This window comes from Bos mutus, chromosome 19 (genome assembly GCF_027580195.1).
Source record: "Bos mutus isolate GX-2022 chromosome 19, NWIPB_WYAK_1.1, whole genome shotgun sequence".
Classification (NCBI taxonomy): domain Eukaryota; kingdom Metazoa; phylum Chordata; class Mammalia; order Artiodactyla; family Bovidae; genus Bos; species Bos mutus.
In genome coordinates this window covers 39,746,437-39,773,088 of record NC_091635.1, presented here as the reverse complement: position 1 = coordinate 39,773,088, position 26,652 = coordinate 39,746,437, and the positions used below count along the sequence as shown (strand labels likewise).

The 26,652-nt window shown below is 50.8% G+C and overlaps 1 protein-coding gene across 14 annotated transcripts in view; it reads left to right on the top strand.

Annotated features, from left to right (window-relative positions):
• RPH3AL (rabphilin 3A like (without C2 domains)) overlaps window positions 1-26,652 on the top strand; it is a 139,320-nt gene that overhangs the window by 47,167 nt on the left and 65,501 nt on the right. For all 14 annotated transcript variants that reach the window (XM_070390276.1, XM_070390286.1, XM_070390287.1 and 11 more), the window contains 3 exons: window positions 4,319-4,430; window positions 7,944-8,087; window positions 10,650-10,779. In XM_070390276.1, coding sequence (XP_070246377.1) covers window positions 4,319-4,430; window positions 7,944-8,087; window positions 10,650-10,779 — 386 coding nt within the window. The remainder of the gene's footprint in view (window positions 1-4,318; window positions 4,431-7,943; window positions 8,088-10,649; window positions 10,780-26,652) is intronic.

The following is a 26,652-nucleotide window of genomic DNA, read 5'->3' as shown; positions in this document are numbered from 1 at the left end:
TCTTGCAGTAAGTTTGCATAAAACTCAGACTTCCTCAGGTCTTTTCTCTCCGAGTTGGGTCATCCTCACTGCCACCAAACCCTTCCCTTTATACTTACTGCACAAGGTGACTTGAGGCAGAGAAGGTATATTAATTAAGGGCTAGCAGACCCACATGGGTGTGACCTATCCTCAGTCTCTCGGCCTGGTTCTTTTCTCTTTTGCCAAACAGAAAAAATAATGATTAGATTGAGAAAGAATAAAACAGTAGCCTGTGGGTGGTTGCAGAGTTATTTTGGCTCAAGTTAAAAAAAAACAAAGCAAAGAAAAGGAAAGGAATTAGATGTCAGATGGGTCAGTTGTTGTTCAGTCGCTCAGTCGTGTCCAACTCTTTGCACCCTCATTGACTGCAGCGCGCCAGGCTTCCCTGTCCTTCACCGTCTTGGAGCTTGCTCAAACTCAAGTCCATTGAGTCCGTGATGCCATCCAACTGTCTCGCCCTCTGTTGTCCCCTTACCCTCCTGCCTTCAATCTTTCCCAGCATCAGGGTCTTTTCTAAAGAGTCAGCTCTTCTCATCAGGTGGCAAAGTATTGGAGTTTTCGCTTGAGCATCAGTCCTTCCAATGAATATTCAGGACTGATTTCCTTTAGGATTGACTGGTTTGAACTCCTTGCAGTCCAAGGGACTCTCAAGAGTCTTCTCCAACACCACAGTTCAAAAGCATCAATTCTTCGGCACTTAGCCTTCTTTATGGTCCAGCTCTCTCATCCGTACATGACTACTGGAAAAACCACAGCTTTGACTAGACGGACCTTTGTCGGCAAAGTAATGTCTCTGCTTTTTAATATGCTGTCTAGGTTGGTCATAGCTTTTCTTTGGACAGAGAGATGTTAGTTTGGGGGTTCTCTTGCCAGTGATCCTCAAACTCTAGCGCCCTAGGAAATGACCCAAAGGAGACAAAAGAGGTTTATTCCCTAGAGGCTTATGGAGGTGATGTGTTTGGGGCTGTGAGGAGCTGCTGTCTTCTGGAAGTCCTCACCTGTCCCGCCATAAAGAAGGTGGCATTTCGAGCATGAGAACACAGGATCCCTTCTTTCTTCCCACCTCCTCCCCGCTCCTCAGCTCCACTCCCTTTTGATTCAGAAGCATCTGCAGAAGATGGAATAAGTCCCACCCAAGGTTCTCTGACTTGTTCCTCCCTCTGGGATCACCACTGTTGCATCCCTGCTTTCGTGGGGGGTGCCTGGCAATGCCTGTGAGGTGATTGTAGTAATGTAGTCGTTCAGTCCGGTCTGAACTGCAGCCCACCAGGCTCCCCTGTCCATGGGATTCTCCAGGCACAAATATTGGAGTGGGTACCCATTCCCTTCTCCAGAGGATCTTCCTGACCCAGGGATCAAACCCGGGTAGCCTGCATTGTAGGCAGAATCTGTGAGGAGATGGACTGCCAGTTAGCCACAGGATCAGTCTGTCCCCATCAGGGAGACCTCATCACTTCATTTCTTGACGCTCCCAGAATACTTTTAAAAAATAATAATAAGGAAACAGGGCTACGGAGTTACAGTATGTTTTCTAATGTTTACTTGGAATAGAGTAAGGCGTTTCACACCCATGCAGCAGTGTGACTGCGCTATTCACAAGATAACAGAACTTTAAAACAACAACAACAAAACAAGCCATAGCTAGAAGTGGGGCTGGTTTAAAGTTGTTTAATGAGCATGTCGTTTTTGACCCCGCCTGTGTTTTTCTGGACTGGATGTGAGCCTCATTTGGAGAAGGTCAAGACTTTAAATGGGAGGTGGTACCGACAGCCCTCCCAGCACTGGATCCAGCCTGGGGTCTCCCCAGGGAGCTCTCCGAATAGCTCTTCGGGGTCTCTCTCTCAAGGTGGCTGGCAATGGGGAGTGGGTGCCTGGATCACCTGGGATAGAGAGACCTCTGTGGTCAAGGTTGTGGGCTTGGTCTCCGTGGGGGTCAGTTAGCAGCAGTCTGCATGCCGCCCCCTGCTGGTCATCACAGAAATGGGTGACATTGGTCTGGAACAACAGCTCTCAAACCACAGTCCAGTGATTTCTGGGGGGTTCCCAGTGCCTTTCAGGGGGTCCACAAGGTCAAAAATATTTTCTTCTTCATCATCATCACAATATACTTGGTCAAATTCTCTCAAATATACAGATGAAAAGTTCATTGACCTGATTTCAAATACCACACTGAAACTAATCTTTAAAGATAACTGTCATCTGTTGAGTTTGGGTGCAGAATGAAAGAAGAACGTCCACAATTATCTAGGAAGGCTATTAAAACACTCCACCCTGTTCCAACTATAGGACGTATCCATGAGAGTCTGGATGTCCTTCATGTACTTTAACAAAACTACATACCACAAAACGTTGATTGAAATGTCAGACATGAAACTGTCCGTTGTTAAGCCAAACATTACATAGATTTGTTAAAATGCAAAACAATCCCGTTATTCTCACTAATTGCTTTTGTTTTGAAAATACAGCTTTTAAATATGTGAGCATCTCATGGGTTTATTATTTTTTGATGACTTAACAATTTAAATTTTCTCAGTGTTCATTTCTAATCTGGTAAATAGCAATAGATATAGCCCATATCATTTGGAGTTCCCAAGAATTTTTTTATCAGGTTAGTGAGATGTAGTTCACATACCATAAATTTCAGACATTTAAAGTGTGCAAGATAGTGGTTTTAGTGAATTCACAAATCTGTGCAAGCATCCTGCATGCGTGCTAAGTCACTTCAGTCATGTCTGACTCTTTGTAACCCCATGGACTGTAGCTCACCAGGCTCCTCTGTCCATGGGATTCTCCAGGCAAGTATACTGGAGTGGGTTCCCATACCCTCCTCCAGGGGATCTTCCCAACCTAGGGATGGAACCTGTTAATGTCTCCTGCATTGGCAGGCAAGTTCTTAACCCCTAGAGCCACCTGGGGAGCCCATACAACCATCACTGCTGTCTTATTCCAGAACATTTCCATCATCCGGAAAAGGACCCTGAGCCCATTAGCAGTCACTCCCATTCCTCCCTCCCCACCACCCCAGCCCCTGGCAACCACTAATCTACCTTCTGTCTCTATGGATTGGCCTGTTCTGGACATTTCATATAAGTAGAACCATACGATATGTGGTCTTTTGTAACTGGCTTCTTTCACTGAGCATGTTTTCAAGGCTCATCCGTGTTGTTCTCCAGTCCCTTTTATGGCCAAACAACATTCTGTTATACAGATATGCCACATTTTATCCATTCGTCAACTGATGGACATTTGAATTGTTTCTACTTTTTGGCAATTATGAATCGGGCTGCTGTGAATATTTGTGTAAAAGTTTGTGTATGGACATACGTTTTCAGCCCTCTTGGGTTTATACCTCAAAGCCCTTTCTGGGTCATATGGTAATAACTGTATGTAACACTTAAAGAACTGCCGGACTAATTTTCAAGAGTGTAAAGGAGTCCTGTGTTTGAGAACCACTGGTCTGGAGGGAACGAGACCAGGGGAGTGTGGATAACTCAGTACGGCCCCTCATCTTTGCTCTAGAATTAGGATTCCCTCAAACTCAGCTTTCTCTCTCTCATTCCCTCTTTACTATCTCCCCAACGCATACCCTTTTTTAAAAAATTATTTATTTATTTGGCTAAGCCGGGTCTTAGGTGGGGCACGTGGGATCTTCAGTCTTCCTTTTGGCGTGTGAAGTCTTTAGTGGAGGCATGCAGGACCAGGGATTGAACCCGGGCCCCCTGCATTGGGAGCACAGAGTTTCAGCCACTGAACCACCAGGGATGTCCCCCCACAACACATATCGTTGGTGCTAAGGAGAAAGCCAGCTCGGCTCAGCTGCTCAAGTGAAACCACCAGCAAGTTCTGGAGCAGGGCCCCCTTCCTTCAGGATTTCTGAGGGGGCCCTGCTCACTGTGGTCCCAGGGCAGTAAAGTGGGGTTGGTACCTGGAGGGTGCAAATGCCCTCGGGGCTTGCCTGCCAGGTTGAAAACTTTGGACGTGTGCCTCTTCTTTCCTTTCTGATTCTGTCCCTTTAATGTCCTGTCGGTCAAGTCCAACCTTATCACTTAGCTGCATGAGCCACCTAGCTACCCCTCCCAGAATCAGGAGTCTCTGAAAGAGGAAGCTTGAGGGAATAGCACTTAGCTGGAGGGGTGATTCTGCTGGTGAGGGTCCAAACATCACTGGAGATGGCATAGGGGCGGCGGCGGAGGGGGATAGGTTGGCAGTACCGGTGTTTGGTGTCTGAGGGACCCCGCCTGCCACGCACACCCCAGCCAATGACGTGCTCTTTCTTTTTCCCTCTTTCTTATCTCAGATGTGACTCCCCACCCTGGCTGGCCACTCCAAACCATGGCTGACACCATCTTCGGCAGTGGCTGTGATCAGTGGGTTTGCCCCAATGACCGGCAGCTTGCTCTGCGAGCCAAGTAAGTACTTCTCAGGCTTGGCCGAGCCCTCCCTTCCCTCCTCTTCCCAACTCTCCTCCTTTCTTTGACAAAATTCAATGCCAGGGCTTCACAAGGAGCAATTTGAAGGCAAGTGCCTGTCTTAGCGCAACAGTAAAGAATCTGCCTGCAGTGCAGGAGACACCCAGGTTCAATCCCTGGGTCAGGAAGATCCCCTGCAGAAGGAAATGGCAACCCACTCCAGTACTCTTGCCTGGGAAATCCTATGGACAGAGGAGCCTGGCAGGCTACAGTCCAGGGATTGCGAAGAGTCAGACACGACTGAGCAGCTAAACAACGAACAAAAAATGCCTGTCTAATGCACACCACACTCCTGGCCTTGAGCTGGGCACCTAACAGCCATTCACTCATTCCGTCAAATGGAATGGATTCCCATTTCTCAGATGAGGACATGAGACTGAGGTCCTCACTGGCATCGCCCAGCTTGTGAGTGGCGGGGCTCCCCTGGGTCCATCTGACTCTCATGCCTGTGTTCTTTGGACCACAGTAGACTTCAGGGAGCCAGACCATTTCCTTTGCCTTCTCTGTGAAGAATAGAAATCCCCTGTCACTGAGCTTCAGACCCTGAGTCCAAGGCAGCAGGGAGCCTTTGATCTCTGGATGCCCACTTCATAGTTGAGCGCCTGGCCCCAGCAGACAGGACAGACCAAAGAAAGGCTTGTCAAATTTATGAAGAGCTGCCCCCTGGACTGAAGCACACAGCCAGCCTCGAAGCGTCCCAGCTCTCAGCCGTGCCCAGGTCAGGGTTTCTCTGCCTGTGGTTTGCCCCGTTTTCCTGTTACCTCTCAACCTGGTGACCCACTTGGCTGCACTTAAATCAGCCCGTCTCCACCCACTGTCCCCACTGCCCCATGGCTGGAGACCAGGGGCCCCCAGATGCCTCTTCAGCCTTCCAGTCTCCTCCTGTCCCTCCAGGGGAGTCGGGGGTCCCAGGGATCGGATAAACCCAAGAGTGCCGCTCCATCTGTTAAATCCATGCCGAATACAGGAGCCTGCATTTCCCCAGCTGGGACCAAGTTCAAGACATTTGCAATTAGATATTGTAAGCCTGCAGGGGACAGAGCTGAAACATCAAAGGATAGAAAAATTAATCCAGAATGCCCAAGACGAGTGGAGTCCTGTGTGATTTGCAGGACTCTTTGCACCACAGTTAATTCGTCCCTCTCACCAGGGTGGCTCAGCTCTTTTAGCCCCCACGTGGCCCCTGCGGTGGAGAGACCAGGGATGAAACCATCCTCTCTCCCTCTCTCCTCTGACACCTGGTGAGATGACGTGTCCTCCACGGCTGGATGTGAGGAGCTGGGGAAGAGCTGCGCTCTTGTAGGAGGGGCTGGCATGACCCCTGGTGATCCTGCCAGCCTCCCCTTCAGTTCTCCCTGACCTTGTCTTGCGCTTAGCAGCAGCCAGAAGCTGTCATGGCACCTTTTAGAAGAGTAGATGCTTTTATCTCTCTCCAGGGTGTGCTGCCTTGTAGTGCCAGGCTCCTTGTGATGCTGGGCTCCTTAAAGGATAGTGTTACAAACCCCCGCAGCCAGGTACTGTGCCTCTGGGAGGCTGGGGGAAGTTATCTTCTTTGGCTCCAGCTTAGAATCTGTTCTCCCATCTTCCAGCTGCCAGCACACATTTTCTAAACCCCTGCTATGTGCCAGGACTATTGGACTGCAGTGAACAAGACCAATACAGTCCCTTGTCTTCAGGCACTGATGGGAGCAGGGAGCGTGATACACACGGTTACTCGTGTGCAGCTGCTTTGCCGGTAGAAACAGGCAGTCAGGCAAAGTGGGGTGCTAATAATCTAGGGTTTGGGGGAGGTCTCCCTGAGAGTGTGATGCTTATGTTGAATCCTGGAGGAGGGGTAAATACTAGCTGAAAATATGGGGAAGCGCATCTAGGCAGCAGGAGCAGCCAGTGCAAAGGTCCTGGGGTAGAAGAGACATGGCCTGCAGAGACCTGGCAGGAGGTCAGGGTGGCTTGAATGCAGAGTGAGGGGCTGAATGGCATGCAAGGAAGATGGGGAGGTGGGCAGGGGCCAGATGGGGCAGGGTGCAGCCCTCAGGACTCCCATTCAAAGGGGAAAACAGAAGAACCTACCTTGCCTCATAATAATGTTTAAGCCTCATGGTGGAGCTATGCCCAGGCCTTAGGGAACTCCGAGCATGGGCTCTCCTTAACCCATTTTGGAGGGATCAAGGAAAAGCCTCCTATAAAGTCCATGTCTAAAAGATGTCCTATAAAAGAAAGGGAGTGAACCAGTGGAAATGAGGCTTAGGGAGAGGGCAGGCACCCCAGGAGGAGGGTACAGCTTGAGCAAAGGCCTGGAGACAGTGCACAGCCTGGAACACAAGGGAGGCAGGAGCAGCTGTTGGTGCTGTGCCCTGTGCGAGGCCCCACAGTCGGGGGACGCGCTGCTAGGCGCTGGGCGCCGCCAAAGGTCCTTCCTCTGGGTTTGCAGCTCCGTGTACGTCTGGCAGCCCTGAGTCAGCCTCCTTTGTTTATGGGGAGGGGTTGGTCCCCTGGGGCAGCCTGGCATGGCCCTCGGCAGCTACCAGATGTGAGCTCCCCAGGCCAGGAAGCCTTCTGACCTTGGACTTGCCTTTGCAAAGGCATCTAACTGCATCCTGCCGCTTCCCTCCTCTGAGAGATGGGGAGGCCTGCCTTGCAGGATGCCAGGGGTCCAGTGGGGAGACGGTCTGCAGAGCCCTGGGCTGGGCCTCACCGTCGCTCCCCATGTGCTGCTGTGACCCTCTTGCCCTGAATCTCTCTAGTTTTCAAAATGCTCCATGAATCTCCTTTTATCCTCAGCATCTTTTTTTTTTATCTATATGTAATTTTATTTATCTATTTTTATTTTTGGCTGTGTGGTCTTGGTTGCTGTGTGGGCTTTTCTCTAGTTTTGGCGAGGAGGGGCCACTCTCTAGTTGTCTTGTCCAGGCTTTTTCGTTGCAGTGGCTTTTCTTGTTGCAGAGGACAGGCTCTCAAGCGCGCGGGCTTCAGGAATTGTGGCTCCCGGGCTCTAGAGCACAGGCTCAGTAGTTGTGGCGCACGGGCTTAGTTGCTCCACGGCATGTGGGATCTTCCCAGAGCCAGGGTGGAACCCATGTCTCCTGCATTCACAGGCAGATTCTTTACCACTGAGCCACCAGGGAAGCCATCAGTGTTTGTAACCCAATCGATGATCTTTCCTGTCCATCTTGCTTTCTTCCAAGACTCAGATCCAGGTGCTCAGTCTTCTTTTGATTGTCTTCCCTCGAAACCTCTGGTGCTGTGGCCTTTTGTACATTCCATGCCCTGCCCCCACCAGATGCTAAGGGCGTGCTGCCGTCTGCGTGGGGCCCAGGAGCTGGTGGGTGGCTGAGACAGCGTTTGGAGACTGCCATGCGCCCGACACACAGACTGTGCTCAGGGGGCCTTGGTGGGTGTGGTGGGGGTGCCGGCTTGCACTGGGGCTGGACTCGTGTGCTGTGCTCTCTCCAGGCTGCACACCGGCTGGTCTGTGCACACCTACCAGACAGAGAAGCAGAGGAAGAGCCAGAGCCTCAGCCCGGCCGAGGTGGAGGCCATCCTGCAGGTCATCCAGAGGGCCGAGCGCCTCGACATCCTGGAGCAGCAGAGGGTCGGGTAAGGGCTGCTCCCGAGAGCGGGCAGAAGTGGGGCCTGGAGAGGGAGGCAGGGCAGTCAGTGCCAGATCAGTGGGCTGGGAATCTGGCACCCTGGGTCCTCGTGCCGGCTTGTCACTGGGAGAGAGTCAACTCAGCCTGAACACCCTGGGACTGGAGTAGATTCATAACCCAGCCTGTCTGAGCCCCAGTATATCCCTCTGTAAGATGGGGATAGCAGCCTGGGCCCCAGGCTATGGGGAAGATGAGTGAGTACAGCAAGACACACTAGGGTCTGTTCAGCTCTGTGCACAGGAGGGTCACTGTGGTTCAGCCAGGGCAAGGATTTAGCAGAGGCTGAACTGTGGGTTCTCCCATCAGAGACCATTAGGAGCCGCTCTCCAGCTTATCTAAGCTCTCTTGGCCTCCGGCGTCTGGAGCCAACTCCTACACAGTCTTCAGTTTTTGTTGTGTCTTTTTATTTGTTTAATTGCAAAAGCAATTCATATTTCCTAGACAGTCTGAAAAACACAGGCCGCGCAGGCAGGAAGACATAAATGCAGGACACTGACGGGAATTGATTTGATTCTGGTCTCCTTGTTCTTTTTCTGTTTATCTTCTATGAAATATACGATCATTTTGAAAAATCAGACATTGTAGAAATGCAGAGTTCTAGAAAGTGAAAGCTCCAGCACAAAGACCGCTGCTGTCTAGCTTATCGTGTGCGCCTCGCTTAATACAGACGTATTACTACTGTTTCATTCCAGGGAGGGTTTGTAGCAGATGTCTAGTGCTCTTTTCCCCCTCTACCCCTGGCTGGGGCCCCACCGCCTCTCAGACCTAGCCCGAGGGTCCTGCAAGGCTCGGAGTGCCTCAGAGGTGCGGGTGCTGATGACTGACAGGCCAGCGCCACATCCTTCGGGCTCCCCCAGGAAGGTGTGCAGGGGGTCGGTGGGGGGTGTTCCCTGTGGGCTCCCCGAAGCTGTGAGATGCGTTTACACCCCACCCCCTGACCCCCATCCATCTGGGCTGTCTTCCCCCTGCTGCTCACATTGTCTGGCTGTGTTGTAAGCACTGGGTTTGGCTGAGGCAAGAATGACCCAGGAGGCAGGAAATCGTCTCAGAAAGAGGAAGGGTGTCCTGTGTGGTTGCACTGATGGGGGGGCCCCTGAGAACAAGCAGTCAGGCCAGGGTTGAAGCTGAGTTTATTCCCAGGACCCTGGAGGTCCCTGGAGGAGGGACGGTGACCAGTGTGGAAGTCAGGAGTGTCTGCTGACTTCTGAGGGCAGAAGCAGCCTCAGTGCCCAGGCTGCCCTCCCTTGGCCCCCAGGCAGGGCCTGATCACCCAGGGGAGACAGTGGAGTTGCCATGAGATGGGGGGCCTGGGTGTGGCCTCAGCTCTACCTCTGAGGAGCTGTGCCATTCCTGGCAAGTGACGTCATACCTCGGAGCCTCAGTCTTCTCATCTTTAAAATGGGGGGGAGGGGGATGGCGTCCTCCTTGCGGGGGGATTGTGAGGGTCACAGGAGACAGTGTACCCACACACTATCCTCCATGTATTTAGGAATTTTCACTGAGGGAATTCCCTGGTGGCCCCTGGTTAAGACTCTGAGCTTCCACTGCAGGGGGCCCGGGTTCGATCCCTGGTTGGGGAACAAAGATCCTGCAAGGAGCAACCAAAAAAATAATAATAAATTTTGCTGAGAATCCACTGGAGACTGGAGACACAGCGGCCAATGGAAAAGAAGTGGCCGTGTATTGTGGGCGTGACAGTGTTGTGTGACAGGTTGTCACAAAACAGGGGTCACAGTGGGCCGAGGGGCTGTGTAATCTGGCCCCTCCCGGCCCCCTCCTGCCTCCTTTGTCCCAGGCAGCATAGTGGCCCCCAGCCCCCAGGCTCCTTGCTGCTCCAGTGCTCCGGGGCCTTGCTCTTGTACTTGTTGCCCCTCCACCAGCTCTTCACACATTTGGTCCTTGTCATCCTTCCCCTCTCAGTTCAGATGTCCTCAGAGAGGCCTTCACTAACCACCATCCAACATGTCCTGCCCCCTCCCAGCCCCGCTTATTTTATTCCATAACCCCTCCCCCTCTCTGAAGTCACTGTGCTTGTTGTTTATATTTTCTTATTTATTTGGCTGAGCCAGGTCTTAGCTGCGGCACTCGGGATCTTTAGTTGCAGCACGTAGGCTCTAGTTTCCTGACCAGGGTTCGAACCCAGGCCCCCTGAATGGGGAGTGAGAAGTCTTAGCCAGTGGACTGCCAGGGAGGTCCATCACTTTGCTTGTTTATAGACTTTCTCTCATTATTAAACGTAAATTCCATGAGAACAGAGACTGTGTCCCTCTCTGTCTTCTTTGCTACAATATTCCTAGTGTCTGGCATGCTACAGGCACCCAGTTCACGGTGGGTGAGTGAATGAATGATTAGGAATTAGCCAGGGGAAGGAGTGGGCAGGGAAGACGCCGAAGGTGAGGGAATGGCCCCTGGGACGTGGTATGGTGCGGGGGCCCCGGGGCTGCCGGAAAGGCGGCAGTCAGGTTGGAGACGAGGCCCACACCATCTCACCCTGTGTCCTGTGCTGCAGGCGGCTGGTGGAGCGGCTGGAGACCATGAGGCGCAACGTGATGGGGAACGGCCTCTCCCAGTGTCTGCTCTGCGGGGAGGTGCTGGGCTTTCTCGGCAGCTCCTCCGTGTTCTGCAAAGACTGCAGGAAGGTAAGGCCCTGCTCGGGCTTCCCAGCCAGGACCAGCCCTGGCACTTCGTGGCTCTGCATCCTGACTCCCAGGAGAGTGTACATGTGTTTGTGCATACATGTGTGGGGCCTCCCTGGTGGCCCAGCAGTAAAGAACCCGCCTGCCCATGCGGAGACGCGGGTGCGATCCCTGGGTTAGGAAGTTCCCCTAGAGAAGGAAATGGCCACTCACTCCAGTATTCTTGCCTGGGAAGTCCTGTGGACAGGGGAGCCTGGCGGGCTACAGTCCTTGGGGTCACAGAGAGTCAGATATGACTTAGTGACTAAACGATACATGTGTGCACACATGATATCCTATGCTTCATGACAAGAAGGATTGGGGCTGGAAGGTCACATGGCTAGGCTTCTAGTGCCAGCTCTGGGGAGTGGACCTCTGGGTCTCACAGGACTATATATGAATTCAGCTCTTCTGGTAGCTCTGTGACTCCAGAAAGCTTATTTACTATGTTGAGCCTCACTGATAAAATAGGGACAACGATAATGTATACCTTAGAGAGTTGTGAGGATTAGATAGTATATGCAAAGCTCTTAAAACCTTGTTTGGCACGTCAGTACTCAGTAAATGTTATTGGTTGTTTTAAAGAAATGCAATTTTTTCTCTTGATCCCTGGCAACTCAAATGAGTAGCAAGGCCAAATGGATTTTCTCCTTTTCTTGTACTCCACTGATCATTCTAAATTACGCCATTTATAAAATTGTTTCATATTGAGTCCAAGACTTCTTGAAATAACTTTATAAAAATTGTATGTATTTATTTTTAGCTGTGCCAGGTCTTCGTTGCTATGCGGGCTTCCTTTCGCGGGCTTCCTTTAGTTGCGCCGAGCAGGGGCTGCTCTCCAGCGGTGGCTTCTCCTTGTGGTGGCTTCTCTTGTTGCCGAGCACGGGCTCTAGGGCCCTGGAGCTTCCATAGTTGTGGCTCGTGGGCTCAGCAGTTGCGGCTCCCGGGCTCCAGAGCACAGGCTCAGTAGTTGGGGTGCGTGGCTTTGGTTGTTCCGTAACACGTGGGATCTTCCCAACCAGGGATAGAACAAGTGTCTCCTGCATTGGCAGGCAGATTCTTTACCACTGAGCCACCAGGGAAGCACCTTAACATAACTTTTTGTTTTTCCTGGCATTTCTAATTGCCTTTCTTTTCTTATTGACCAAAGAATAATGTGCCTTCTAGTCCTCAAGGTTTCTTAGCATCTGAATTTTATTCTCTATTGCATGAAGCCTACTTTTTTTTTCTTCCCTGCCAGAATCTCTTCTAGACTCTTATTCCTACTCTAGCCTTTAGTCGTTATTGCACAGTTGTCATCATGGGACCTTGCTTTACTGCCCTCCTAGGTTAGAAGCACTGATCCCAAGATACCACGTTTTTTTGTGTTTGTTTTTCACTCTGGTTTTACTAGAACCCATCCTCAAGTAACTTCCATGTGCTAGACATTATTTTAAGCCTGGAGTTATTTTGGTAAACAAGACAGACAAAGAACCTTCTCTCTTGAGAGTACGTGGGTGAGGGAACCAAAAACCAGTCATGATCAAATAGATACGAAGATTCCAGGAAGAAATAAGTTCTGGGAAGAAGTAACAGGGGAAAGAAGATTGGGGGTGCAGCAGGGCATTAATAATTGAAAGGACTGTAAAATATGGGAACATCAAAGAAGTAAACACGGACTTGGCAACACAGAGGCCATTGGCAATCTTGACAAGGGCATTTTCAGAGATGTTCAAAAGCTGGACGAGAGAACCAAGGTGCAAAGAAGTTAATGTACCAAATGAACGGGTGGGAAAGCCAGAATTTCAGCTAAACCACTTTCCCCTGTTCCGTCACGTGTGGTGAGCTGGGCTGAGGAGTGTGGATTAACTGGTGAGCGGTCCGAGAACAGTGGGGGAGCGGCAGGGGCCTGAGTGTCGGGAGGGGTGGGCACGGCTATGCCGCTCCTCCAGAAGCCTCCACAGAGCTGGACCAGACAAATACCAACGAGGTGGCGGACACAGGGACTCAGGAGCGTCTTGCTCCCAGCACCTGGGCAGGTTCTTATATGTGACTTCCACTTGTTTCCTTCTTCTGCCCCTCAACCTCACAATTGCTGTAAATGTCTGGGTTTGTGGGACCAGGAAGAGGGGGTCAGAGCCTTGTCTCCATCCCCTGGAAAAGTCTGGGCCCTCTGCCCCAGAGGCCAGCCACTGAACCTGGTTGCTGATGGGTTAATTCCAGCTGCTCCCTGCAGAGCCATTTCCTTGGCAACAGCAGGGATCCCAGGGGAGGACCTCAGCGGATGAGGGGGTTGGGGAATGCTCTTTCAATGGGTACTGTCACCATCCCAATCCCAGGGTACCCGGAGCGCCGGGCTGGTCCAGAGGATGCTTCCAGTTGAAATTGTTCTTATTTTGCCGCAGGCTGAGGACTTGGTCCTGGCTTGGGTGGTGAGAGGAAGAGTCTGCTGAGTTTCTAGGGGGACTTGTTCTCAGATGACAGTAGGAGGAAAGAGTGGCAGCTGGGGCCACCGTTGAATGATGGGCATTTGGGGGATGATCTTTAACCATCCATGAGAAGAGTGTCATTCATTCAGTCATTCACTTTCCCTTTATGCAAGTAGTAGAGGGCCTGCTGTGTGCAGGCCCTGTTTTAGGAGCTAGAAGTGCCGTGAGCAAGATAAAGTCCTTGCTGTCATGGAGCTTGTTTGCCAGGGGTGGGAGAAGACAGACAATAAACAGACAAATGTGATGTCAGGTAGATTGAGGACTCTGTAGTCAATTAAAACAGGTGATGCTGCAGAGCATGCCTGGGTGCCCCGGGAAAGCCTCCCTGTGAGCTCAGACCTTACCACGAGCTGGAGCCGGCCCCACGAAGACCCAGGTGGAAGGGTGTTGCAGGCAGGGGGATTGGCAAGCATGAAAGTCCTGAGGCAGAAACCAGCTGGGCATGTTCAGTGAACTAATGAGAGCTGGGCACAGCTGGTCACACAGAGCTTTGTAAGTCAAGAGTTGAGATTTGATTATAACTTTCATGGGATGCCAGTGGAGCGTTTTAAGCAAGGATGTAACATCTGTTTTTGTTGTTTTTTTTTTAAGAAAAAATATTTATTTTGTTTATTTGGCTACACTAGGTCTTAGCTGCCGCAGGCAGGATCTCTAGGTGTGGCATGTGTGATCTAGTTCCCCGACCAGGGATCGAACCTGAACCCGCTCCACTGGGAATGGGGACTCTTAACCACGGGACCACCAGGAAAGTCCCTGTTCGGTGTGTTTAAGAAACTCACCAGCTGCTGTCTGGTGAATGTGTTGCAGGGGGATGTGGAGTGAAAACAGGAGATGAGTTAGGTGTCACTGGCTGTCATTGGGAGATGCTGAGGTTGGGGACAAGGTAACATAGGGAGAGGGGCCACATGCTAAGAGAATCAGCCTCTTCAGTTTGTATTGTAAGCAAATAGGAAGGGATTAGAGGGGGTGATTAAGGGTCTTAGGAAGGAAAGAGGGTCCTAGACTGCAAGTGAGTCAGGGTGAGACGTCACTTGCCCTGCAGAGTGAGAGGTCACAGGTCTTCCGGGGCTGGCAGGAAGTGCTGCTCCCCAGCAGATGGACCTGAGTTATGGTCCCAGCTCGGCCACAGTGCAATGGCCTTGTAAAGTCACTTAACCTTTGTTTCTTCATCTATAAATGGGGTGATAGAACTACATCACCACTGAGCATGGGTGAGCATGAGATGTAGATGAGCTAATGCATGGGAAGTCCTTAATGTCAGGTCCACTGGAAACACTCAGTAAAGGGTCCCTGTTGTTGTGATCATCACTATTATTATTTTTAAATGTTTATTTATTTGACTGTGCTGGGTCTCAGTTGCGGCATGTGGAAACGTTTTTAGCTGTGGCATGCAGTATCTTTATTTGCGGTTCTTGAACTCTTAGTTGCAGCATGTGCGATCTAGTTCCCCCATCAGGGATCGAACCCAGACCCCCTGCACTGGGACCACCAGGGAAGTTCTGTACCACTGTTACGATTAACTCACCTTGAGGCTAGCTGTTCAGACTGCCCAGCTGTTACTAAAAATGGAACTGACCTCGTATACCTTGGGAGAGGTTTCGTGATTTCCCATGGATCAGTCAGCCCGGGCTGCCCTAACAGAAGACCACAGACTGGGCGGCTTCAATGACAGAAACTGATTCCTCAGAGTCTAGAAGCTGGGAAGTCCAAGATCGATGTGCTGACCAGTTTGGTTTCTTGGAAGGACTCTCCTCCTGGCTTGCAGACGGCCGCCTTCTCACTGTGCCCACACGTGGTGGAGAGAGAGCTGCGGTCTCTCTCCTATTTCATATAAGGACACCAGTCCTATTGGATCAGGGCCCCACCCTTATGACCTTACATAACCTTAATCACCAACTAAAGACCCTGTCTCCAAACACAGTCACATTGGGCATTAGGGCTTCAGCATGAGAATTTTGATGGGACACAATTCAACCCATAGCAACCTATGTTTTCCTTTTTGAATTCATATTTTCTTGAACTGAAAATTGGAATTCCCACAGTTAGTCCCATGTTTTTTGTAATTTATATAAAAACCTCTTCCTGAAAGCCTTTGTAGCTCTCCAGCATTGGAGGTCTTAAACAGGGAAAACAAACTCCCTAATTTTTGTGCAAGTTCCTCAGATGAACCTAACACTCAGTCACTTATTCAGCCTATTCTGGGCTAATTCTGGGTTCAGATCAGATCAGATCAGTCGCTCAGTCGTGTCCGACTCTTTGCAACCCCATGAATCGCAGCATGCCAGGCCTCCCTGTCCATCACCAACTCCCAGAGTTCACTGAGACTCACGTCCATCGAGTCAGTGATGCCATCCAGCCATCTCATCCTCTGTCGTCCCCTTCTCCTCCTGCCCCCAATCCCTCCCAGCATCAGAGTCTTTTCCAATGAGTCAACTCTTCACATGAGGTGGCCAAAGTACTGGAGTTTCAGGGGACTCCAAAAGGAGAAGGGTCAGGAATGGCTACTTCCCTCGGGTCCTCATGGTCAAGGTAAGCAGACAGTACTCTCTAGAATCATGCTGACAATGGCTAGGACCAGGGTTTCCAGGCCTGAGAACAATGAGAAGGGCTGCCTAGAGGAGCTGGCTTCTGAAGTTTGGGCAGGCCTCTGAGAGGCTGAAAGCAGAGCGAAGGGAGGGGAGGGGAGGGGAGGGGAGAATAGCATAGCAGAGGAACCTAGCTGGAAATGGGCCAGGCAAGTGCCTAACCATGAGGATGCAGGCCTTTAGGGCAGGGAGGACACCCTGGGCCGTGTTGCCAGGTGGTGGTCCCTGAGGAGCTGAGTCCCTGGAGAATCAAGAGGGAGGCCCTTGATTAGACCCTGTGGCTAATCAAGGACTTAGCCACAGGGTCCTTGTACAGGGGTTCTCTAGTGTCTGGGAGGGGAGGACAATGTCATCTCTTCACTCTTGCAACAAATATTTATTGTCATATGGATATATACTGGTGTAGGCATTGGGCAATACAGTGTAAAGACACACAGATGCTTGCCCTCTGGACTGGAAGTATTAAATAATTATGGGTAATTAATTACAGTTGGGCTTAGGGTTACTGAGGCAGCCCTGGGGCTGCTGAGAGAGCTCTAATAAGGCACTGCCCTAATTAGGGGTGTCAGGAGCCCTCTGGTTAGAGTTCACCAATTTCTGGGGTGCCTCCCTATTTATTTCTCTTTCCCCTCCACACCTTTTGCAATGGCCTGTAGCACTGGCTCCCAGGTGGGCAGGCTGCAGAGAAGGGATGCTAGGGAGCTCTCTGTCATGGAAAGTGTCCAGATCCATGTCTCAGGTGCTCCTGGCCACACAGAGCCTTCCCCAGCAAGAGCCCTGGCCTCAAGCTAACGAGCGTGTGGATAGAACCCACAGTGCTGGTCCTCAGAGCAGCATCCCCCCTAATTGGGCTTGCGTGCCCAGGCTGCTTGCTCTCATTATCAGAAGGCTGTGGTGCGAAGGGAGAGGGGCAGCTGGTTAATTAGAGGACTGGCACTCCTAATTGCTTAGGATCTGAGCCCGCCGGCTTTCAGTTTAATTGAGAGTCTGGCTTCACCAGTGATGGGGAGGCTGGGCAGGGCTGCTGAATAGCCCGCCCGAGCCCAGGATGGCATTGTCACCATGCAAGGAAAGCAATCAGATTTTTCTCTGGCCTCAGCTAAAATGTGTTCCACGGTGTGGGAGCTGAGGAGCCTGCACATGAAATGATGGTCTCAGTAACATGTGCTGAGTTCTGGGGGAAAAGAATGAGGCAGTCCCATGCTTTGTTCAAAGTCTTTAGGGGACACCCAGTTTGGGGTGGGGAGCAGACAATCCCTGCCCAGGATGGGGGCGCTGGAGGAAAGGGGCCAGGCCAGAACTTGATCCCTGCCCCCACCCTACTTAAGGCTCTGAGGAGGGATATCCTGCTGAGGTCAGGGTGGACCCCCCCACAGGCAGTAACCCTGGGGCCACTAATCCTATTACGAGGGCCGCACCCTCATGAACTCTCATTGAACTCTCTTTGAACTCTCATCACCTCCCAAAGGCCCACCTCCAGATACCACCACGCTGAGGGTTAGAACTTTAATACATGAATTTTTAAAATTAGTTTATTTATTTTGGCTCTGCTAGGTCTTTGGTGCTGCCTTTGGGCTTTCTCCAGTTGCCACGAAGTGGGGCTACTCTCCAGCTGCAGTGCACAGGCTTCTCGTCGCAGTGGCTTCTCTTGTTTGGAGCATGGGCTTTAGGGTTCACAGGCTTCAGTAATTTCGGTGTACAGGCTCAGTAGTTGTGCTGCATGGGCTTAGCTGCCCCTTGGCATGTGGGATCTTTCTGGACCAGGGATCAAACCCATGTCCCCTGCACTGGCAGGCAGATTCTTAACCACTGGACCACTAGGGAAGCCCCCAATACACGAATTTTGAGGGGACACAAGCACTTAGTCCATAGCACCTACTGAATAGGAACGCTGCCCGTGCAGGCAGTGTGTTTAACAAGCAGCACTCCTGGGGGTTCTGCTCCTCCTTGAGTTGGAAAACCCCTACTCTGAGGTCGCCGCCCCAGGCCTGGCTTAGAGCAGTGGTGCAGGACCTTCAGTGACCGCCTCCTCTCTGCTCGTCTTGCTCCCCTCGCCCTCCCCTGCACCACAGCCCTCCAACCTCAGCTTAAGAGTCTCCTGCACCCTCCCTCAGACCGTCCTCACTCTGGCAAAGAGTAGCCACGGAGACCACTGTCTCACCGCGTGATGTCCTTTGGAGTTTATGAAGCTCTTTCACAGAAGCCATCCTTTCTGGTCCTTAAGGCAAAGCTGTCGGGAGGCAGGGGAGGTGAGGCTGTTCCAGTCACAGATGGAGAACAGGGGCTCGGTTCAGTGGTGTGGCCTGCTTGGGCCCCTGGCCAGGTAGTGGGGAGCTGGGTCCCCTGGGCTGAGTGGTTCTGCCACACTGCCTCTCCATTCTTTCAGATGGAAGCCTTCACATGTCACGTTTTCCCTTCCTTGGAGAAGCAGAACACAGGAGGAGAAGAAACATCATACTCGATAGTTAAATATTGAAAACTTTTCTCATAAAGTCAGGAATAGGACAAGTTCTGTGTATATTCATCACCACTTCTTTCAACATTGTGCTGGAGGCCAAAGCAGGGCAATCACGCAAGAAAAAGAAATGTGTGACGTACAGACTGGAGAATAGCTAGGACTGTCGTTGTCATGAAAGCATGATCATATAACCAGGAAATCTGAAAGACTCTAAATACAAAAGGTGGATATTGGTGAATTTAGCATGTGGTTGTATCAAGTTTAATATATATACAAAAAAGTCTGTACAGGCATACTTCAGAGATACTGTGGGTTTGGTTCCAGACCACTGCAGTAAAGCAAATATTGCAATAAAGCAACAACTTTGTTGGTGTCGTAGTTCATATAAAAGTCATATTTACACTTTACTGGGGTCTATTATTTTTAATATTTATTTACTTGGCTGCACTGGGTCTTAGTCAGGACATGTGGGATCTTCGATCTTTGTTGCAGCATGTAGAATCTTTAGTTGGGGCATGTGGGATCTAATTCCCTGACCAGGGCTTGAACCTGAGCCTCCTGCACTGAGAGCACAGTCTTAGCTACTGGACCGCCAGGGAAGTGCCTACTGTAATCTATTATATGTCTGTCGTTAGTCTATTATGTAGTCTAAATGTATGCAATAGCATTATGTCTTAAAAAAAAGTACATACCTTAATTTCAGGGCTTCCCAGGTGGCTTAGATGGTGAAGAATCCACCCGCAATGCAGAAGATCCCCTGGAGAAGGGAATGGCTACCTACTCCAGTATTCTTGCCTGGAGAATCCCATGGGCAGGAGGAGCCTGGCGAGCTACAGTCCATGGGGTCGCAAAGAGTCACACATGACTGAGCCACTAACCCTTTCACTTTAATTTTAAAACACTTGATTTCTGAAAAAGGCTGACCATCACCTGAGCCTTTCATGCAGTGCTAATCTTTTTGCTGGGGGCTTCTTGCCTCAGTGCTCCCCTCGCCCTTCCCATGCTGACTGTGATCAGGGTGGTGGTTGCTGGACTTTGGGGCAGCTGCGACAATTCCCTGAAATAAAACAACAGTGAATTTTGCCACAGTGATTGATTCTTTCTTTCATGAACACTTGCTCTGCAGCGTGAAATGCTGTTTGATAGTATTTTACTCATCATAGAACTTCTTCTAAAATTGGAGTCAGTCCTTTCAAACCCTGACACTGCTTCATCAGCTAAGTTTATGTTATATCCTAAATCCTTTGTTATTTCAGTAGTCTTTACAGCATCTTCACCCGAGGAGATTCCATCTCAAGAAACCACTTTCTTTGCTCAGCTGTAAGAAACAACTCCTTATCTGTTCAAGTTTTATCCTGAGACTGCAGCAGTTCAGGCCCATCTTTAGGCTCCACTTTCTCTTGCTCTCTCTGCCACATCTGCACTGAAGTCTTGAACCCCTCAGAGTCACCCATGAGGACTGGAATCAACTTATTCCAAACTCCTGTTAATGTTGAAACTCTGACCTCTTCCCATGAATCATGGATGTTCTTAGTGACATCTCGAATGCTGAATACCTTACAGAAAATTTTCCATTGGTTTTGCCCAGATCCACCAGAGGAATCACTATTGATGGCAGCTATACCCTTGGGAAATGTATTTGGTTTTTTAAAAAATATTTGACTGTGCCAGGTCTTAGTAGCAGCACGTGGGATCTTTAATTGTGGCACCTGGGACCTAGTTGTCTGAGCAGGATCAAATCCGGGCCCCCTGCCCTGGGAGCGCAGAGTCTTAGCCACTGGACCACCAGGGGAGTCCTTAAAAATGACTTATTTTTTAATTTGTGTTAAGACAAACAAATCTTAAAATTTACCATTTTAATCATTTTTAAATGTACAGTCCAGGAACATCAAGTACGTTCACATTGTTGTGTGACCATCACCACCATCAGATCCAGAACTTTCTCATCCTGCAAAACTGAAACTCTATACCCATTAAGTGATTACTCCCCATTCCCACCCACCCCAGCCCCTGGCACCCCAATTCTTTCTGTTCTGTGTGGTTGACAATTCCAGATACCTATATGAACGAATCCTACAGTGTTCGTCTTTTTGTGACTGGCTCCTGTCACTCAGCACAATGTTGCCAAGGTCTATCCACTTGATAGCACATGTGAGAACTTCCTTTTTCAGTCCAGTTCAATTGCTCAGTCGTGTCTGACTCTTTGTGACCCCATGAACCGCAGCACACCAGGCCTCCCTGTCCATCACCAACTCCCCGAGTTCACCCAAACTCATGTCCATTGAGTCGGTGATGTCATCCAACCATCTCATCCTCTGTCGTCCCCTTCTCCTCTTGCCCTCAATCTTTCCCAGCATCAGGGTCTTTTCAAATGAGTCAGCTCTTCGTATCAGATGGCCAACGTATTGGAGTTTCAGCTTCAACATCAGTCCTTCCAATGAATATTCAGGATGGATTTCCTTTAGGATGGACTGGTTGGATCTCCTTGCAGTCCAAGGGACTCTCAAGAGTCTTCTCCAACACCACAGTTCAAAAGCATCAATTCTTCAGTGCTCAGCTTTCTTTGTAGTCCAACTCTCACATCCATACATGACTACTGGAAAAACCATAGCCTTGATTAGACGGACCTTTGTTGACAAAGTAATGTCTCTGCTTTTGAATATGCTGTCTAGGTTGGTCATAACTTTCCTTCCAAGGAGTAAGCGTCTTTTAATTTCATGGCTGCAGTCACCATCTGCAGTGATTTTGAAGCCCCCAAAAATAAAGTCAGCTATTGTTTCCACTGTTTCTCCACCTATTTGCCATGAAGTGATGGGATGCCATGATCTTAGTTTTTTAAGGTTAAATAATAATATTATAATATCCTTTTTGAGGTTAAATAATAATATTGTATTTGAAACACATTTGGCTGATCCATTCATCCGTCAATGAACACTTAGGTTGCTTCCACCTTTTAGCTCTTGTGAATGGTTGGTGCTCCTGTGAATTTGTGGCTGTTGTTGTTCAGTCGCTTGGTCATGTCCAACTCTTTGTGACCCCACAGACTGCCATGCGCCAGGCTTCCCTGTCCTTCACTATCTGCCACTGTTTGCTCCAACTCATGTCCATTGAGTCAGTGATGCCATCCAATTATCTCTTCCCTTCTCCTCCTGCCCTCCTGTGAATATGGGTATGCAAATATCTCTTTGAGACTCTACTTTCAATTCTTATGGGTATGTATCCATACGTGGGATTGCTGAATCGTGGAATAATTCTGTTTAATTTTCTGAGGACCTGTCAGACTCTTTTCAGCTGGCAGGTGCATCATTTTACAATTGCACCGACAGTGCACGAGGGTTGGGAGGGGGGCATTTTACCCCAGGGCCTCCCTCCTGTGTGAGGGTGCAGTGGAAGTCATCCAAGCTCCCTGTCCCCTGGTCTGTCTCCTGCCCTCAGCGCCTCTGTCCCTCAGGTGCAGCCCCAAAGGCAGAAGCCTCCTGGAACCCTCTCATCTGAGCTGCCTCCAAATTGGCCCCACCACGTCCTTTCCCCTCCCCAGCCTGACTCAGATGTTAGGAGACGTGTGTTTGTGCCTCATTACAAAGATGGATTTTTCATTCAGCCACTGATGGTTCCTAAATTCCCGGAAAAAGTCACTTAATTCGTCTGCCCCGAGGGCCCGCTCTGGCTGCTTGGCATGAATTGACTTGGCTGCCGTTGCGGGGATCGGAGGCTTGGACCAGACAGCACACGGCGTCATGGAACATCTGCTCACCCAGGAGTCTGATGAACAGAACGTCTCCATCAAGGCACACTTCTTTCTCCCTGCTCTGGAGCCCATGCCCTGGCCTTTCCGCCCCAAACGTAGCTTCTTTTTTGCCACTTTGTGCAGCTCAGAGCCCATTCAAATATCAGCCTGAATATCAAAGGTCAGCCAGGTTTGATTCAGACCTTCAGCTCAGGGTCTTCAGGACAAAGGCAGTGGTTCAATTCAGTTCAGTTCAGTCGCTCAGTCATGTCCGACTCTGTGCGACCCCATGGACTGCAGCATGCCAGGCCTCCCTATCCATCACCAACTCCCAGAGCTTACTCAAACTCATGTCCATTGAGTTGGTGATGCCATCCAACCATCTCATCCTCTGTTGTCCCCTTCTCCTCCTGCCTTCAATCTTTCCCAGCATCAGGGTCTTTTCCAATGAGTCAGTTCTTTGCATCAGGTGGCCAAAGTAGTGGAATTTCAGTTTCAGCATCAGTCCTTCCAATGAATATTCAGGATGGATTTCCTTTAGGATGGACTGGTTGGACCTCCTTACAGTCAAGGGACTCTCAAGAGTCTTCTCCAACACCACAGTTCAAAAGCATCAATTCTTCGGCACTCAGCTTTCTTTAGTTGAGTAGTGGGGGAATTGCTGAAAGCCAAGCTGGGCACTTGGTGACAAGGCCCAGAGCGTCCTGGAGAGAGACCAGCCGGGAACCCTGCTCACTTAGCGCACCTTCTAGCCAGGCCCTCAGGAGCTCACCACTGATGGCAGATAATGCCATAGACACAGATATTGTGGGGGTATCTCAGAGTGGAGGGCTGTGGGCGGTGCTGGCACCTGAGAGGTACAGGGCCTTGCAAAGTGGAGCTCACTTTGAGCTGAGCCTGGAGGGTGGCTACCCAGGTCCTGGGGGCGGGGGGTGGGGGACATTTCAGGAGGAAGTACAGGGACTGGTCGGCATTTGGCAGAGCTGGTGGTTGTGGGGAAGGGAGGAAGAAGGAGGGGGTGATGGCGAGACGCAGCCTGAGGGAGGGAGAGAATGAAGTGAGGATCACCAAGGGGCCCCACGTGCCAGGCTTTTGGCCGCAGAGCATCAAACGCTGCTGAGCAGGAGGTGACAGCCGCCGGGTAGGTCTCTGGGGAGCTTACGTCCAGAGGTGGATTTGGAGGTGGGAATGTGTCGTGGGTTGGAAAGAGCCTGTCAGATGTGGAATTATCCAATTAGCAATAATAAAGCCCTGACTTCAGGCAGGAACGACTAAGATGGGGACTCAAAGGACAGTTAAGAAGGACTTCCCTGGCGGTCCAGTGGTTAAAAATCTGCCTTGCCATGCAGGGGATGCAGGTTCGATCCCTGGTTGGGGAACTAAGATCCCACGTGCCGCAGAGCAACTAAGCATGCACACCACAACTACCCAGCCTACGCGCCTCAGCTAGAGAATCTGGTTGTATGCCACGGTGAAAGATCCTGCAACTAAGACCCAACACAGCCAAATAAATAAATAAGGGGGGAAAAAAAGACAGTCGAGGGTTAGAAATAACAAAAGCTGCCAGTGACTGAGTTCACTCTGGGCCAGGCCCTACCAGGTCACGATCCTGCACTTTCTGGCCCTTTACAGAAACGCGGCCACCCTGACCTGGTCCATTAGCCCGCACCCTGGGCACTGGACCACACAGAAGTGAAAAGGGGTGTGGCTTGCTTCCCCACCTCTTCCCCACCTCCGTTCATTACCTGTTGAGTTTGCCAGGTGGGAGGATCCAGGGTCAGTTGCTTGGGTTCCAAAGTATTGACGGACTTAGTGAGATGGCATCCTTTATTTTCTTATTGACTTCCTTTTTCTGGAATTTTGAAAAGTAATTTATACTATTGCATAAAGATTAAGAGCCCTGGATTCGGGGTGCCTGGGTTCTCCTCCTGGCTTGGGCAAGCCACCTCACCTCTCTGCGTTAGTTTTCTCACCTATGTCATAAGGTGGTATGGATTGAATTGAGTGAAATACATGGTAAGCTCTAAGAAACAGTGGCTGGCACCGAGTGTGCAGTAATTATAAAAATCGAATAATACAGAGCGTATAAAACATTAACCCCCTGCCCTGCCTCTGACCTTAGCAGCTTGCACATTTGTCCTTCCATATCTCTCTCCACATGCAGGCACATGTACACAGGTGTGTGCATCTACATGTTTGTTAATGGGACCATAATATACTCCTTACTCTATAACTCTCTTTTTTCATCTTTTTTTATTTAATAACATATCAAAGACATCCTCTCCAGGTCTATATATGGAAATCTAATTCCATTCTTGGCTGGGTGATATTAGGGAGTTTTTACCCTTTCCTGTAGCTGCTGCTTTTTCAGGCTCTTTACACACTTCAGGGGGAGGACTGGGGTGGGGGGCCTGGGCCTGGGCCCACGTTCTCTTGCTGCAGACATCGCCTCATCCTGTTAGACCTGGCTTCTCTCCTCATCTGGATCTCTCCCAGGGCTGTGGCCTCTGCATTTTGGCTTCAGCTGTCTCCCTTTGCTCAGTACTCCCCCCAGACACGTATCCCACCCATGTGTGAAGTCCACTGGGGGCATGGGTCCCTGTGTACATCAGAGGACAAACATAGCTGGTGGGGTGGGGGACGCGGTGTTACCTAAACTCATATCTGCCTGTTGCACCCTTGCCCTAGTGCGTGGCCCGGAAGTTAGGAGCGCAGGAGAGCTCAGCTCTGGGCTCCCCCTGTGACCTTGGGTCAAAACCCCTTCCTGTTCTGCGCCTCTCTTATGCTCCCTGTGAAAGGAAGCAGTTGGAGGGATTAGAAGCAAGGGTCTCCGGGGCTATCCACCGGTGTCCTGCCAGGAAGCTCAGGTCATCCCAGTCCTTGCAGGGCCACTACCCCCAAACCTGCTCCCCTGGGATTTCCACCCCTCCCCCACACCAGATCAAGGAGCAGCAGCAGCAACTGCAGCTGTGATTTGGAAGCTCATCTCTCTCCAGAACACAGCTCAATTTGTTGTTATTTTAAAGCTTTGGCGGGTTTGCTTCCCAATTCACTTTGGCTCAGGCTGTGATGGAGCCTGTGTCCTCTCAGTAGAAGGAAGCTGGGGTGGGGGTGGGCATGTGCTCCTGAGAGCTCCCTCTTCCTCTGATGATGCCATAAGCCCATCCATAGGCAAAAAAAAGGCAGTGATTATACCCATTTTCCAGATGAAGAAACTGCGGCTCAGAGGGATAACTTGTTCCTGTTGGCACAGCCAGAGCCTCACAGTTCCTCCTACCTCTTGCTTTAGAATTTTGCCCACATGTCGTTTAGGAAGTAAAGAGAGCTAGGGACTTCCCTGGTGTCCAGTGGTTAAGACTCTGCCCTCCCAATGCTGCGGGTATGGGTTCGAGCCTTGGTCAGAGAACTAAGAAAAGAGAGAGAGAAGGTGCTGTCTGGTGCTTGCCCATGGGGTGTGAAGGCCATTGGCTAAGTACTCCCAGTACTGGGGCAGGGATGGTAACCCCAACACCGAGGCTCACCATTCATGGTCGAGTGTGGTATCCCAAGCTCCCCCCGGACGCCCTGAGATGGCCGAGCAGCAGCTAGACACATGTGAGATGTTTGAGGTTGTTGAGTCATAAACTGGTTAGGATGAGGCCAGCCCCTCACTGAGTGGGCAGCGTCTCTGTAGGCCTGGGTTAGGGTTGGGGACACCAGCCAGGCTTCCCCCCTGAGAACTCTGTCCAGCACCCCCGACACCCTTGCCACCTCCCTCAGTGGTTCTTCTCCCGGGTCTGGTCAGTATATCGTCCGTCAAGAGCGCACCGGCAGCAGGAAGCCGTACTGGGAAATCTGTTTAGTGGCTGTTACCAGGAACAGTAATCTGGTGCAGCCTCCCGTCCTCTGTTGCAATAAATAACAGATAATGACATTTCCAGTCCGACTGTGGCCGGCGCCGCCCACGTGGCCCTCACCTCGCCGGCTGTGCCCCACAAGCTGCCACCCTTCACGGGGCCAGCGATTCTTCATCGCTCTTAAATTGCCCCTGTTTCTTCCTGCTGCGTCGTTTCCTGCACAGCTGTTTGCTGTTCACTGACCTTAACTGGAGGTGGATTTAGCCTGTCCTGTTTCCCCATGGGGACACCAGGGCATGGCTCCTGCAGATGGCGGGGCACGGGGGAGCTGGCTCCTCACCCAGGATGCCCTTTAGGCTGGGCGTCCAAACCTGGAAAGAGCCAGGCCTTTGTCAGAGGGGCTTTTAAGCTCTCGTTCTTCCAAACCCTTTCCTCACCCTTGTCATCCTGCCTTCCATAGGAGGAATGACTCCTCCCCCGGGTTACAGGTGGAGGAACTGAGGCTGAGAGGGGTCGTGACCTGCCAAGTCTTTCAGAGGTGTAGTTCTGCCCAAGAACCTCATCTGCCTGGCTGAGTTTCCAGGTGCAGACGGGAGTGTAGCCTGGGCGCCCCTGCAGGGTGTGAGGCCTGAGCACCAGGGTGCCATTACGGGGCCTCCCCACCCCGTTTCCTGACCCCCGACTGTGGAGTCTCATCTGTTTTCTAGCTCCTTCTTGGTCTTGCTCAAGTGTGGTTTTTTTTTTTCCCCCTCCCACTAAAGTC